General features: G+C 42.8%; 1 protein-coding gene across 1 annotated transcript in view; it reads right to left on the bottom strand.

Moving 5' to 3' along the window:
* Positions 1–16,992, bottom strand: part of LOC147698460 (serine/threonine-protein kinase Nek5-like) — a 1,208,702-nt gene that overhangs the window by 1,171,462 nt on the left and 20,248 nt on the right. The window contains exon 3 of the mRNA XM_086936245.1: positions 12,225–12,308. Within this exon, the coding sequence (XP_086792371.1) occupies positions 12,225–12,308 (84 nt within the window). The remainder of the gene's footprint in view (positions 1–12,224; positions 12,309–16,992) is intronic.

The following is a 16,992-nucleotide window of genomic DNA, read 5'->3' as shown; positions in this document are numbered from 1 at the left end:
GTGATACAATTCTATGACAGAGAAATGGTGCTCGCAATGGCAGTATTTGACAAGAGAAGGCCTTCACTGTGAAAAGGGAGAGGTGGCTGCTCTCCCTCTCTCTCGAGATACCAAGCAGCAAAAAGTCTCTGTGAACACGTTGCTGCTAGAAAAAGAAAAGGCAGGCACTTCTTGGCCGAGGACGTAAAAGCCAGCCACAAGCAAACAAGGAGCGGATGAGGCTCCACAGATCTTTGAAAAAAAGCAAAAGTATTTTAAAGCGCCACAGTACCTACTAGTACAGTTTCAGGGGTATGAACGCAGAAGTGATTGATTTAAACTCTGCAACTTTATGAAACAATCTCTCATATTCCTAGCAGTTGACAGACCACCAGGCTAAAAACACTGAAGATATGTGAACCTTGCTGTTGAACTGCCAGGTGTAATAGACAAGGATTCTTCCAGTTATTAACAGGGTGCCTCTGTCCTAAGGAACAGGATGAATGGTTTAAACTGAGACAAAGTTCACCCAGACTGAATGAAGTCTGTTCTACGATGGGCAGACTCTTGCACTGCTTAAACACCCCAGAGCTGAGAAAGGCACCAGCTCAGAAATACCAGAAGCCGGGTTCACTCTTTGTTGCGAGTGACGAGCGGCTGGAGGTGGTCTCTTCAGAAGACCCTGTACTTATCCCCCGTCGTAGATGTACACTTGGACAATCACCATTCTTCCATAAGGCCAGAGCTGGGATCTGCCACTCTACTGTAATGGAGAACACAAGTCATGATTTTATAAGGAGTTCCTAGTCCAGAGCAATATACTGTTCTTTTAGTCTTCAACGGTTCATCTCACACAGTTCACTAGCATGTTACACTTTCCATGGGACAACTCATCTACAGGTCACCCAACACCTGAACATAATCACAATACCCTGAAACAAAAGACAATGCAGAACCTGTACCCAAACATCTATACACACCTCGCTGAAACCTTCTACTGATCTCCTCAAGAGACTATCTTTGCATTTCGATCTTCTGACAGAATGAGGCCGTTTCTGCACTCCCAGAGCTGGCATATCAAAGTGCCTTCACCACGTAAGTAACCTGCCTTTAGAACGAATTACACTGTCAGACAGCTGCAACATCACTGAGCCCCCTGGCATGTCAGAAGTGGAAATCTCATTCAACCAGAGGCACCAAGCAAGAGAAGATTGCAGAGGAGCTCCACACCTCATTACTTTGACTGGTGTGGGAGGACCCCTGAGCAGCAGCAGCAATATGGACTCCCTTCAGTGAGAGTTTGTGAACCGACTTGTGAGTACATCTACCCGAGGCTCTAGTCGCTAGTCACTTCAGTGACTACTGGACCCCTATTCACATATAATGGTTAACACTTGACACATGTTTCCCCGACGAATCAACACTCATGTACCGCTTTTCCATATATCTACCGCCTGAGTTGTGTTGTTTTGCTGGTCTTTCTCTGCTCCCTGCCTTGCCAGCTGGCAACTTTCTCCTCAATCAAGCATGACTGATGCACTGGTAGGGCTGGCTACTTTTTGTTAATTTGATGTTAGCAGATGCTAATCTTGGGACAATTTCACAAGACTGCATCCGTCTGCCACTGTTTTTTTTATTTATTTACAGAGCTGCAGGAAAATTGCAGTGCCAGCACACACAGATCCAGCAGTGAGAATTGGTGGATTTTGCCTACTACTTTCTTTGCTTGAATGTTTCAACCGCCCTTATGTCCTCAAGCAGGACACTCACAACCAGGCAGTAACACCTTCAGCAAACAGCTGAACGAGCTACACTGCAAGGGGCGAACGGGTTGGGTGGTTAAAGGAGGGGAAAACATAATCAACACTTCACTTTTCTGAACAAACATGGATATCAGATACAGTAATTGTAAGTGGTAGAGTGACCATGAAATTTACACCGGGCAGACAGTTTGGCCACAATGAGGCAAAGTGCAAAGCACACTGGGATAGGAGGTAGACACACACAAACTTCATTGTTTCAACAGAAACAAATAGCTATATAAACAACGCCTTATTCACGTCAAAGAGTTGAAAAAGCTGCAATATTTCATAATAACTAGGATAGCCACAAACACCAATAATGGGACAGTAAAAAGAGCATTAGTGGAGCGAAATGTTGCTGGAGCAGGCAGGCATGATTTGGTTGAAGGAATACACTGAGAAAGACAAGCAATCAATAACACTCAAACAAATAATGCTTACAATAGGAAAGAGAACACAGTAAAGACACTGAGGCATTGTCTACAATGACAACAGAACAGGGATCATTCATGATGGGAAATTTACAACGAGGAAAACAAGTGAAATACAATTACACTAAAATATTCTGAATTAGGACAAGGAAACGCATACACCGGAGTAGGGAGACACAACACTGGACATAGACACACACAAGATTTGTCAATAAAGCATCACTGGGGCAATAATATACTAATAAAGTGACAAGAGACCTAACATTGGACACTGACACTGTTTAGAGTTGCCAGTACAGCAACAGAGGGGCAATGATATACTGATACCAGGATCAGGGGTACACTAACATGGAGACTAGGATAACAGGCATGCAGTTAACATTGGGACCGGACACAGGGATACACTTACACGTGATCAGGGAACAAATGGACAATGGCACATAGAAGAGGGGATATGCCTACACTGGGAGAAGAAGCACATGGATTTCTGTACAGGCAATACACAGACACACAGAAAGCAAAAGGTCCCGGGGTACACCCATCATAGAACAGGAGGCACATACTTTGCGTCAGAGAATGAGCAAGGACCTGACAAATCAGTGAGAACACAACAGATAATACTGAATAGAAGCGGAGGATTTTGATTTGAGGCAAAAACACTAGAGCAACAAGACAATGGAGCAGAGAACACCAATACTTCAACTAGGGGACATGATATCCCTTTCCAAGCAAGACATGCATCAACTGTGGGCCAGGGAACACACCACAACAGAATGGAAAAGAACCAACTCTATAACACGCAATGCACTAATAATGAAATAGGGACGGGACAGAAGGAAGCAGACATCCAAACAGTGCTCAACACTCGAGTGGCTGTTGGTAGGAGGATGCAAGACCAGACTGGCCTCCCCTTCCCCCCCTCCCCTAACGGACCCTGCATAGTGTCACCAGGTCACTGGCAGGATAAGGAAAAGATTTAGACTATGACAGAGAACACACTGACAACAGGAACGTGGGTGTCCGTTTCGGGGACAGAGAGAGACAAAAAACGGAGGAAAAGGGCACACAACGAGACCCTGTTACAAGCTGGGTAGGTCAGGAAATACGTAAACACCAGCTCAAGGAATAAGCACACAGTCTTGGGCTCACAAAAAGCGCCAGTAATGAGTTGGGCCAGTGAATACACTGACACTGCCCCAGAGCAAGGAAACATGCTGGCACCAGGAAATAGAATACAGAGGCACCAGGCCACAGAATCCTACAGCGCCAAGAACGCCAAGAAATCATTAGTTGTGCAAATGCTGCACTACTCAAAAGTTGTATAATTACATAACAATGCACCATCTCCTATACTACCACAACCTTTCATAAGTGCAAATACATTCACTGAAGCACAGTCATCCCAGAATGAATACTAAAACACACAATGCACTCTGGTTGACTCATGCATGAACTCACCTTGTAGCGCAGCGCCTGGTGGATGTCCGCAGCCAGCTGCCCCTTCCACCATTGCCCCTCCAACTCCATGGCATGGGAGAGGCGCAGCTCCGGGACACCCGTGCACCGCTCCGACCTGTGTTTTCAAGAAAGACAACGGAGAGTGAAAGGGGAGGGGGGGCGGGAACGGGCACACGGGGAGGGGGGCGGGAATGGGCACACGGACAGGGGGGGGCGGGAACGGCGGACAAAATACGTAAACTTACAAAGTGACACCAAAATACGAGCGGCCTTACCCCAAAAATGTATATGGTCATAATAACACACCACAATGAAAAACATAAGGTAAAATATACCGACACAAACAACGCAGACACCAGTGCCCGGAACACGACAACACACCAACTAACGTTTTCAACGTGCTGGCTTTGGAACGCAGTTTAACTACCAGGAACTATTGCAGATTTGGAAACAGTGCTTTCAGTGTTTCTCCTCGTCGAAATCTCGCCTCATATATGAAAGCAAAGCATGTATGGGCCATGGAGGGTCGGAGCGGCCCAACCAGAATTCACACAAGAAAACACCAGGACCCGGTGAAAGTGTGGTGTGTGGCAGCGCAACGCCTTCACCATCTGCCACATTCACAGCAGATTTGGCGCTACCAAAAGAAACGTTCCCTCTCAGTTTGTACAGCCTCTGAACCCACAACTGCAGGACTGTGTGGTGCGCACCAGACATCGGAGCATATTTTTTTGTATCCATCCATCGACCTGGACGGATGGACAAAGATAGTGGGCACCCAGCAACCAAGGTGCGGTGCCCAGGAGCTGTGTTCGGCCTGACCGTTGCCTGCGACAGACACAGAAACTACACCGAGACGTGCCCAGCGGAACTCATGATGGGAGATCCCGCACTAGAGGGGTCTTGGGAGCAGAGCTCAATCCCAGTGAAATGATCTAGGGAGCGACCGACCCAGCCCGACGCCTCTTCCTGTGGCTGGACAGAGAGCTGATTGATCAGAGAGACAAGAGAGCGTGTGAGTGCGCCTTGCCTGGGCTGTTGACTGCTCACCGGTGGAAACCGCCCAGCTCGCCTCAGGCTCCCGTCCACAGTTGTTCCTCTGCCGGCTAGCCCCTGCAAAAGCATCACCAACCCTGAAAGTGGTGCAACAGTGGAAGCCGGGCAGCATCTCCTACGGAGCTTTGTATGCCAAACCCCTGACCGCGATTTTGGCCCGCCCACATCGGTGCAGCCTCGCTGCCCGTATCGGGCGCAGTGCTGGCTGGCGGGAAAGACACGGAAGGGGGGGGGGGAGGCGGGAAAGACACGGAAGCGGGGCGAGGGGGCGGGAAAGACACGGAAGCGGGAGGGGGGGGCGGGAAAGACACGGAAGCGGGAGGGGGGAGGGGCGGGAACGGCGGACAAAATACGGAAACTTACAAAATGAAAACACATTTATAAACAAACTCCTTACCTGATTGCCTTGTGGAACTCGAATCTTGCAGCCAACTCCAACAACTGGGGCGGGGGGCGAACGGCATAGACGACATGAGACGCACGCAGCAAGCACTTACCAGAGGAAGACTTCTTCCGGCTGAGGTCGGCCTCGAAATGACAAAAGCAAACACGGACGACAAAAAAAAAACCGCCCACCGCCGCATGACTACACAGAGGGAACGCCCATGGAAAAAATCTCGGGAACGCCCCCGAATCTGGTCCGGCCTTGACGGACAGATCTCTGTTCCAATGGCTAGCCTCCATTTATGGAGCTAGCCAATGGAACAGAGGGAAGTATTCAAGTCCCCCTAACTGAAAACAAGAGATTTCTCTGGGGGTGGAGCTTACACTCCGTTCCCCAGGCGAAACCTAAAAACGGGCTCTCCATGAGCTGTCTTTATTTCCGCTGTTAATCTTCCCCCTCCCTTCGAGCAAGTTAGAGAGCCCCTTCCCCCCCTCCCTTCGAGCAAGTTAGAGAGCCCCTTCCCCCCTCCCTTCGAGCAAGATAGAGAGCCCCTTGAGGAGCGGAAGAAGGCTGGACTCTTCGTGCATGTTATTTGTCACGTAGGCCTTCAGCAGCTCCCTAATGGGTAATGAAGGTCCAGAGAGTTGCTCAACAGACACTGAAATTCCAGCCCGAGATCACTCCAGCCACGCACACATGACAATTTCTTCCAGGATGCAGAGGAGCTTGTTTATGATCATTGAACCCGCCCGGGCAGTCGAGTCAGACTCCAGCCAGGAGAAATGAGTTACGAATGGCTCTGCTCACCCCAGGTACCGATTGTTTTAAAAAGAGAGGCATGATGCAGGCAGTGATCCTTTACCGCTTGTATTACATTGGACGCTTAGCTTTATGGAGTTAATACTCCGAAAATCCCAGTGCCGAGTGTGTGCACATGGATTTTACGAACTCTAATTTGACCTCTTAAACACTGTGCATGCGGGCTAAACCTCCAAGTTATTTTTCACCCTTCTGATCCTCCTGCCCTTTCTTTTGCTCCACCCTTGGGCTTCTCGTGCTCAACCGAGGTCGCTCCGCTCCTCTCCCCTTCCTTCACATCCGAGGCTTGCAGTGAATGAAGCACCTTGATTCCTCTTGTCATGCAATTCTTAGGCCCTTCATTCTCAAGTTGCTTACCATCTGTTTCATCCGGTGCCTCTGCACCGCTATTCTCGGCCATTAATGATGTTTCATCCAGGTATACATTTAAGCACATTACGTTTTCTGTGGGACTCTCATGCAGCCTACAGGCCCAACCCCATCACTTTCCTTTTCATGAGCCCCTAATTCCTAAACCACTGCCTGCACTACGCACTTTTCTCCCCCTATCGCTTTGATTTATTCCTTCACCAGCACCTGGGAATCGGAGGCCAGAAAAAGAAAACAAAATGTGCAAAGGCAGAGTTTGCCTTCGCAGGCAGGTTTGCCGTGATACATTTACCATAAACTAAAATCCTAAGCCTTAGTGTCATTAATACAATGTCACCAAACCCTTGCACTTGAAACGATGAGGGTTTTATAAGCTGTTCTGTGCAGCACCAATTATGACTTTAAAGCAGCACTGGGGCGCTAGACTGAGGGTGATATCTTTAAGTCAGGACAAAGGCCATCCATTGACGTCTGCTACGTGATGCGACCTCAGGCTCTCACAGAGACTATTGCCAGGGCCACTGGAATTATGTGACTGAGCCACTACGGGGCGATTTTCACATGATTATAGATTTGCCTCACAGTGGAAACCTTTTTGTAAAACTGGACTAATCAACCCTCAGTTGCTTACTGCTGTGTTTGGATGCTAAACTAGTAGTGAGTTGCAAGTAATGCCCACAGAGTGTTAGCACGTTTAAAAATGATGAACCAATAAACTAATTCTATTAAAAAATGCGCTGCATTGTGTCACATAATTTGCCTTTTACTTGCCACGTAATTTACTCAACCCTGCCACATAATTTGGCTCTCTCCTGCCGCATAATCTCAGTGGCCCGAACTATAGCTCTGGTCTCACAACAGGCATGCCCACAGGTGTTCCAATATCCCACATTTAGCAACTTGAAGGTCAGAGGATAACTTCATATTAGTTTAGCATCATTTATTGTCTACTTGTCCTTTGGAAAAAACAGTCATTAAAACCTGCCCCTGCGAGAAATCTTGCTGTCTGGGCGTTGGAAGATTTGAATCACCCACCCCTGATTTACCTCGAGTCACCAACAACATTCCCCAAGGCAGCCCCCTAGAAACGCTACCCCTTCCACTTCACACAGCCCTGATTGCAATGCTCATTGTAACCTTGTGTGGTGAGATTAAACAGAATAGTGTTTTTAACTTAGTAGAAAATGTAACAGTTCAAATCCAGACAGACACTTTACCACCCTTTTTTCTTTTACTTTACACAAATCTTAATAGTTGGAATAGCCACGAATACAAAATGCTGTATTTTACTTTAGTAACAGCACTTAAGGTGCTGCAGCATCCCTCCCTCGCTCCCAAATACATGTAAGCTGAATTGGCCATAAATCATTTTTAAAACTCTGCTTTGACACTGCACTGTTTCATTCTATTTTGAAGAACAACACAGCCAGAATGCACTTTGGGCACATGTGCTGTGAGTTCATTAATTTTCTTAAGTGTAAGACACATTTGTGTGTTTTTTTAATTCAATTCGTTTTTTTTAAAGACAAATGCCAATATACGGGTTTAGTGAGATTTTTCTTTCATTTTTCATTTGAAAGGTTACAGGTTGATTGTTACAAAATGTATTGATTCATTAAACGTTTTAAGTGGTAAAATGACAGAATGAAAAACTAGTACTGAAATCTAGCAGAGTGTATTTGGCTGTTTCAAGAGTTTTGTGCATGTGTAATGTGTGTAGTGCATTTTGTACAGTTAAGTTTATTAACCTTCAAATGTCGCGTATACATGAAAACAAAACAGGATGGTATCAACATTCAAATGATTTTGGTCCATTGTCTCTTCATCTATGCACCCTGTCAAACATAGACCTCTTTATAGTCTGTTGTCAATTGTATTCTGTGCTGGTTGGGGTTTGACAGCTACATCATTGTGTATTACCTTCATGTTAGGGAGAAAAAGGCCCTGTTGTATGTTGGGAACATTATTTTAAGTGCTAAGGGGTGCCAATTGGGGTAAAATTTGTTCGGATTATTCCCATTTACAATGCACTTGTGAGAGTAAATCCCTTTCTAGAGACTTGTCCCTCCTCCATCTCTCCTTTTACTCCACCCAAGCCTCATCTTACTACTTTGATCTCCCTAATAACCCTTTCTAGATTCTTCCCTCCTCTATCCCTCCCTCCACCCATCCCAAACCTTGTTTTACTACTATGATCTCCTGAATAACACTTTCTAGGTGCTTCCCTTTTCTATTCCTCCATTATACCATTCAATGAAACTAACAGACTCATATGTCCATCGCTCAAATTAGCATACATTATTATAGGACTGAATGATGTGCCAACATCATTACAAGTTATGCATATACCAGGCAGGGGCATATTGTGCCTCTAGCAGAGTAAATATATTCTTTGTGATAGATGCCTTCATAGTGGGCTTGTACCTCTGAGCTCTGTAATGTCATGTATGCTTTGGCTAAAAAATGAACATATATCAGTGGCGAATTCCCCAAATTCTCAAAGCAAAAGAATTGAGAAGTGTCTAAGGAGTGGTACTGTCTTTTAGTAAAAGATTGGTCCGGGGCAGTTTAGTGTCAACCCTGGGGAGGCACAAAATACAACAGAAGATGATAGTCATATCCGCATTACTTTAGAGTCAGGTCTCTAAAGGTCAGAAAAAATTCATTATCTTTGGTTCCAAAAGTCATGACATCCATTTTCTTTTGATGTTTTGCCTTGATTTTATTAAGATATCCTTTCCAAGGAGCTCGAGACCAGCACGTTTAAAGTCAACCATCAAGTTACTAAGGTAGGAATTCAAATCGAGTATTACATGTGGCTTTCAGCCGAGCCAGTTGAGGATGTGGGTGGAGCCAGTGAAGAAAGTGGGTGGAGCCAAGAGAAGTGGGTGTGGCTTCCCACAAAAATGTGAGCACCTGCACTTCATATTTTACAAATTAAGCACTGATGTATAGATTGGCGCTCAATGTGTTTTTGCCTGCAAAATTGGTTACTTCCGGTGCACAGAAGGGTCTAGTCCTGGACATTTATTCATTGGATACCTATACAGCCAGGACTTTTGTGGCAGCAAATGACTGGACTGTGTTTCAGATGAAAACTAGTCAGTTTTGGGACCATTCCTTGGTGCTATTTGTATAGTTATGGGACCATATGTATCAAGCCTTTTTCCCGTTTGCAAACGGGCAGATTCTCAGAATCGGCCCGTTTGCGAATTGGAAAAAGCCTTTTGGGATGTTTCATCCCAAAAGGCCATTGCAAAATAGAGAATTGCAAAATTAGCGATTCTCTATTTTGCAAATGCAATTACGGAATTAAATGTAATTTAAATTTAATTCTGGAAGCACCAGTAATTTGCTATTTGGCCTTAAGGAATTGCAAATTACCATCATTTGCGATTTTCTTAAATAAAGCACTTTTTTGATTTTTTTAAACTGCCATATGTCGCACATACATGCTCTTAGGGCATGTATGTGCGCAAACTGCGCACACATGCATATTTCAGGGGTGCAAAAAGGTGTCCTTTTGGCACCTTTGCAACCTTGCCATTGCATTCTCAATTTGGGATTCTCTAATTGGTAATCACAAATTGAAAATGTCTTCCCATCCATTCCTATGGGTCTCCTAGCCCATAGGAATGAATGGGAAGGTATTCTTTATTTGCGAATCTCAATTTGCGATTCTTAAATAAGGAATATGTAGGATTCACAACATTTTTTGCAAATCCTACATACATTGCATTTTGCGATTCTCTAATTGCGAGTCGCTAAAAATCGCAATTTGAGAATCGCAAGATTCTTTTTTTATACATATGGCCCTTAATCCCCCAACTTACAACGTGCTAGGGGGCACATTTGCACTGTGGTGCAGGGAGGGGGCGGACACATTGTACCCAACCATGTAAATGATAAATGTGATGAGTGATAATTTTAAAGTAATTAGGCCAATGTTGACACTACTGCTGTATTACAGCTGCACTACCTATGAATACCTATCATTATGTAACTTGATTTTGCATTTCGCACTCAATTTGGCAAAAGCAAGAGGTGAGAAGCAATGCAGCCCTATCAGCTTTGTCAATGTGTGTTTGAAGTAAGCACTAAGACAAAAGATAGTCAGGTATCTAGAGAGACCTTTAATAACAGTTGAGGTTGGTTGAATATCATTTTCTTTAGATTGTGTTGCTAATGTACTTTTGAAACTGTGCATTGTTAGATGATATATTGTCATTCAATTGTCAATGCACTTTTGAGTCCCAATATTTTTTGTCCTTTACTTCTGTTGTTAGGGCCCAATATATCTGGCTATATTTTTAAATGTTGATGACGTACTGTATTGTTGTAATAGATGATTTAACTTAACTTAGCAATAACATTGGTGTTGAATGTGAATAATGTGGAGGTCAGCCTAGAAAATGACATATATAAGGAACAGTCAGTTGGAGGGATTAATTTACTTCAGATTATTTACCCTAATTTCTAATGTAACTAAATATTGAAAGATAAAAATAGGTTCACCAGCCCTACACAATTCATTAAAGACAATAGAAGCAAGAAGAGCAAAACCCTGCAGCTGAAAGGGACCAGTAGAATGGATAAATGTGTGTTGAAATGATGTGAACGCCAGGAATATGCTGTGATGTACACTGAAAATAATGGAACTGATTCACATTAGGATGTAAGAGTACATAAAAGAGTACCCATGCAGTATTCTTTAGCATATTCTTCCACACTTTTGTCAATTCATTGCAGGTGCATTTTTAGTTCTTTGAAACTATCTCTCATTGCCATATAAGAAAATATCTGTTTCATGTCATCCTCTGTCGATTGAATATTTGACAGATGATAGTACAGATTGCTCATGTATTGTTCTAAGGAAGTGCAATGACACGCTCTCCTTTCCCAGACTGTAAAAGCGAAGTGTGTTTCACCCAAACTATATCAAACTATGGAAATAATATCACTATACAATTAAGATCACCAACATTTTAAATGACTTCTAGCGGTGAATTTAACTTTTCAGTCCCTTTCCCATGACTGTAGCCCTCTTTTACTACTCATACATGCCTTTGTGAATTATTCCTCCAGACATCTAAATGGGAATCCATTTTAAATATTCAGACACAGTTGGCACAAGTAGAAATTGCACTTTGACTAATAGGGGTTGGATGCCTCAGGGTAGATTCACAAAGGCATCTAAGGGTATCTAAAAGACTATTTCTGTAGTACTGCTTCCCATATTCATAAATGTTTTTGTGACTCGACGCCAGAGTGACCAATTAACTGAACGTTATTTGACATGTACTCTTGGAAACACTTACTATACTTGTTTATTGGGTAAAGTTATTTAAAGAGAAGGAAAATACTCATGGTATACAATATGCCTCAGATCCCAGAGCGAGTTTTGGCATTCATAGCTGCCAAAGGGTTAGTGAATGTGCAAAACTCATGACTGAAAGTCACAAAACTTTAGGGGGAAAAAAGAAAATGTGTAGAGTACACGTAATAAAAAACATAGCACAAGAGGAAAATCTAGGAGAAGAAGTCTGGTGATATTGTCAATTATGTAGCAAGACAAGTGAACAATAACACAACAGGCATGGACACCTTAATGCAGAATACTGAAACTAAAATAGTGTCAGTTTGCAGCCACACTATTGACACAGCCAGCAATTATGTACCAGGCTGTGTTTGTCCATAGTACGGGTTTGTTTAACCTTGTATTGCAGGTTTGTGTACCCCTTCTTCCACACAGGTGTAAAGCAAAAGAACCAAAAGTAAGATTATCTGTCTTTATGTTATTCAAGGTGAGATACAGCTATATTTCCCAAGTCTGTCAATTGACAAAACATGAGGTCACTTGAAAGAACGTGGCATGTACATATCAAACAGAAAGTAACTCACCTGGATGGGCACATCAACACTAACCTTTGGCGCACCCGCTTTCATTTTATTTTCTTTCACTTCGTTGTGATACTGCTGGCGAATTTGATTTAATTTTCTCAGGTATTCCTGTAAGATAATGAAACAAAATGTAGTAAAAAAATGATACACATTCCTGTTTCTCAAAAAACAGTGCAGCAGACATAATTTACAGATGCATTCTACACGTTATAATTTATTATCGCAAATCGAGATTTCTTTACAGCGCGTGTACACCCAGAGGAGTTCTTAACACTATGAGAGGCAAACATGCTCTGGTATTCTGCTACTTTGATTATTATTTAGTGAACAGCAATTTTGAAGTTGCTTTGGGAAACGATAGAAGTGCTTACATTCTTTTCACATTTAAGAGGCAGTGTGCTCCTGAGTGATAGTACAAGGACCAAAAAGAACACCCCCAAATTACAGTCAACGAAAATGATGCTCCAGCAGATCAAGGTCTGGAAAGCGTAATTTATGTGCTGAACAGTATTTTCTAATGTAACTTTGAAACAACTGAGCCAGATCACGTAGACACCTGTATGCCGGGCACAATACTTTCATGAATATCCGAGCCTCATAAGGCATCAAGGGGAGTAGACGTAACAGTGGAATGCCATGGCTGAACCTAAAGTCTCCCGAAGTCATTCTGCTGCCACTTTTGAGTCACTTGGAGGCTGCTCAGCAGTACTTTGGGTCAAGCAGTTTTTACAATAATTAAAATCAAATTACGCTGCAGTTTATTAACATAATAGAAAAGGGGTGATGTCACTGAATTGACCAGAGACCTCATAATGAGGTCCAAGTCAAATTTAACACAGAGGTATTTTTAAAAATTGGGAATCAGAGTAGGGATGTCACCAAGTGTGATGGCCAGCCAACAGGGGTCATGTGCCGTGCTGCTCTGTGACTGTAATCACCTCTGTCTTGTCCGCACGACGTGTAACACAATGTACTCCCATGTAGGATATCTTTCACTTAGCAAACTTTAAAATTATGTTAACAATCTTGGGATATTTTAAGATTTTACATTCTACGTCTATTCTTAGTAAAGACAGGTGACAATTATCATAACAACAAAGAAAGTATCACTCAGCACAATAAATGCATACTGTATTTTCAAAAAGCGCATAAGATGTTAAAATTGTTGACATGGTTTATGCGAGTGGTGTTGATACTGCTTCTGGGTCATCATTTTACTTTGTTCCCTGAAGGTAAAAGAGCATGTGCACCATTTGCTGTTAAATGTAGTTTTTCTTTTCCCCAATTGTCTCAGATTGTCCACATCGGTTTATCCGATTCTTCACACAGATTCAGGACATTTGAAAAAGGAGATAGATAATATCCCATTTGGGGAATTTGTGTGTGCAAAACATAATTGTAGTGAATCTAAGGAGTAGCAGGAGGCACCTCAGAAAGATTCGGGAGACGAGGCTATGATTTGGAAATCATCAATAAAGCATAATAGCGAGTACAGAACAACTTAAGAAAGAAACATATAGCGAGGGCAATAAGAGAGTCGATAAGACTTTAAAGAAGCACTGGGACATAGTAAGGCTTGATCCAGATATAAAAGATATTTTACCATCAAAACCGGTGGTGGTATATAGGAAAGCGCCCACTCTGAGAACACTTCTAAGTCTGAGTGATACTGCGCTCTATGAAGATAGCAAAAAAGGTGTGGGAGCGGAACACATATAGCTTAACATGCTTCCTAAAGGCTCACACACATGCAGTAGATGCGTCTGTTGTGAGTATGTAACAGACTAAACAAGAACATTTACAGACAGTAATGAGCGAGTACAGTATTATATTGCTTCCTTTATAAATTACAACACCTGTAGTTTGCAAATATGCAATTACATGTATATGTGGTAGGATGTATATAGGCTCTACAGTGGGGAAATTGAAAGTCAGATGAATGGAACATTAACGGGCAATTAAGAATTGTGATGCTATGTACCCTACCGCCATACATTGTCGAGATAATCATAAAATTACAGAATTGGGGGTACGCACAGGAAGATACATTATTAATCTATGCACATGTAAAACAAGTAACAATATAGAGATTGAAGACCTTATATTAAGCAACTTGGGGAACAAACTACACATAGGGAAATCACACAAAGAGAATAAGGTGTTCGCATAAACCCTGAAGAAGCACAGTGTGCGCAAAACATGTGTTGGCTCCATAAGAAATTAATGATGTGAATGAATAAAGAATTCATCACAAGAAATTCTTTAGTCTGAAACTGTTACTTATCTCAGTATTGTGTTTTTTATGTATTATACTTAGCACACTGGTAGGTACTAGTGTCCTGAGAGTTAAGCACCGGGCACTGTAACCTTTACCCACAATTAATGTTGCATATATATTTATACACTTACCTAGGAATTATTTACATTTTCATTGGAAAGGCAAGCATGGTAACGACATATTCACAATAAAAAATAGCAGGCTGAGGTCTCGGGTACTGAACTCAGACTGTACTCTTGCAGGGGAATATGCATAAGCCTAATAGGCATAAGCTTCTTTGTCACTGATTGGCCTGCACTACTATTGAGAAAGGCTTCCAAGTTATTAATTGGGTTTACAATTCAATCCAGTTAGCACTTTATCCTCTACAGCCACCCTGTGCAATCTAAGTCCTATGCCGTCTGAAGAGTACTAAACATTTTTTAGGGTTCTGAAAGCTCATTTGGAACACCTTGAATTTGTATTTTGCAACCATCTTGTAATTATACTGCACCATATTTTTCTATCATGCTCTTCCCATTAAAATTGGCAACCAATCACAATACTCAAACAGGACTCTCTCACAAGTTATAATGTTTTCTTTCACAAACAGTGACTTTGTGACAGGTGTGCTAACCATTTTTGCAAAATAGGAGTGTTTGCATCTGCAAAAGAGGTACTTCTTATGTAGTAAACCCGTTGCAGGAGTAGGTAAACTTTTACCGATCCCCAAAACAGGTTTGCTGATGATTACTGATTTGCAGTTTTGAATTTGCATGGTGTGAGAGTACCTTTCTTCCTAACTGGGAATCAGTGTCATATGTATAAATGGTTTGCCATCAGAATACCATTAAAAGTCACAGACATCCAAGTTTTGTGAATGTTACAATTGGAATTTGCGACCTACCTAATAAATATTAATTAGGTAAGTCAGATTGTGACTATATCAAAATCCTTATTTCGTATACGAACCTACTAGTACATATGTCAGTTCACAAAATAAGTTTCAGATTACAAAAAGATTGGTCACATTCGTTATGAGTTTCTAAATCCATTTTGTGATTCAGGAACCTATTACCGAATCGCAAAATAGGTTTAGTGGATAATAATTAGACTTTTTTATTTTGCTGTCTCAAACCCTATGATTTTTGGAAATCTGAGACTTTGCAACCACAAAATGGCTTTGTATATCGGCCCCAAGCTCTATTTTGCATAATACGATTCTGAACATTTCCCTGCTACCGTAGTCAACTTCCTAAGTAATGGCAGAATGATGCTGGATAATGACTGATAGTAGCAATTGGGAGAATACCCATACCCGGAAGGAATATTACATCAATCCCTAATTAACCTCTTAGGAGACATATATATATATATATATATATATATATATATATATATATATATATATATATATATATATATATATATATATATATATATATATATATATATATATATATATATATATATATATATATATATATATATATGTAAGCTCCAGGATGTGTCCATCAGTTTGGTTAGCACTCGACCAACAGCAGCAGAGAGTCGGACTCTCTTTAAGGTACAGGCGGTTGCCGCTTGAATCACTCCGTGCAGGTGTGCCTGACGCGTTTCGAAAGCTCCTCAGCTTTCTCTTCAGAGGCTTTCACGGAGATTCGCGCTCCCAATTTCAACAATGCACGCCCTCCAATGGGAAGATGATGTTGGCTGAGCATTGTGGGAGCGGTAGTTCTTAAAGATGCAGATATGGACTCAGGCAGGGGGGTCCGTCTTGAATCCCTGCTGTTACCCCACATATTCGAAGAGGTGTCTTCTCCTCGTGTGGTCCCCTTTCTTTCGGGGAGGTGCACAACCCCGCGGCAGGACGGCCGCGTAAATATGTAAGCTCCAGGATGTGTCCATCAGTTTGGTTAGCACTCGACCAACAGCAGCAGAGAGTCGGACTCTCTTTAAGGTACAGGCGGTTGCCGCTTGAATCACTCCGTGCAGGTGTGCCTGACGCGTTTCGAAAGCTCCTCAGCTTTCTCTTCAGAGGCTTTCACGGAGATTCGCGCTCCCAATTTCAACAATGCACGCCCTCCAATGGGAAGATGATGTTGGCTGAGCATTGTGGGAGCGGTAGTTCTTAAAGATGCAGATATGGACTCAGGCAGGGGGGTCCGTCTTGAATCCCTGCTGTTACCCCACATATTCGAAGAGGTGTCTTCTCCTCGTGTGGTCCCCTTTCTTTCGGGGAGGTGCACAACCCCGCGGCAGGACGGCTGCGTAAATATGTAAGCTCCAGGATGTGTCCATCAGTTTGGTTAGCACTCGACCAACAGCAGCAGAGAGTCGGACTCTCTTTAAGGTACAGGCGGTTGCCGCTTGAATCACTCCGTGCAGGTGTGCCTGACGCGTTTCGAAAGCTCCTCAGCTTTCTCTTCAGAGGCTTTCACGGAGATTCGCGCTCCCAATTTCAACAATGCACGCCCTCCAATGGGAAGATGATGTTGGCTGAGCATTGTGGGAGCGGTAGTTCTTAAAGATGCA

This window comes from Lissotriton vulgaris, chromosome 8 (genome assembly GCF_964263255.1).
Source record: "Lissotriton vulgaris chromosome 8, aLisVul1.2, whole genome shotgun sequence".
Lineage (NCBI taxonomy): Eukaryota > Metazoa > Chordata > Amphibia > Caudata > Salamandridae > Lissotriton > Lissotriton vulgaris.
This window is presented reverse-complemented; position numbering and strand designations above follow the sequence as displayed.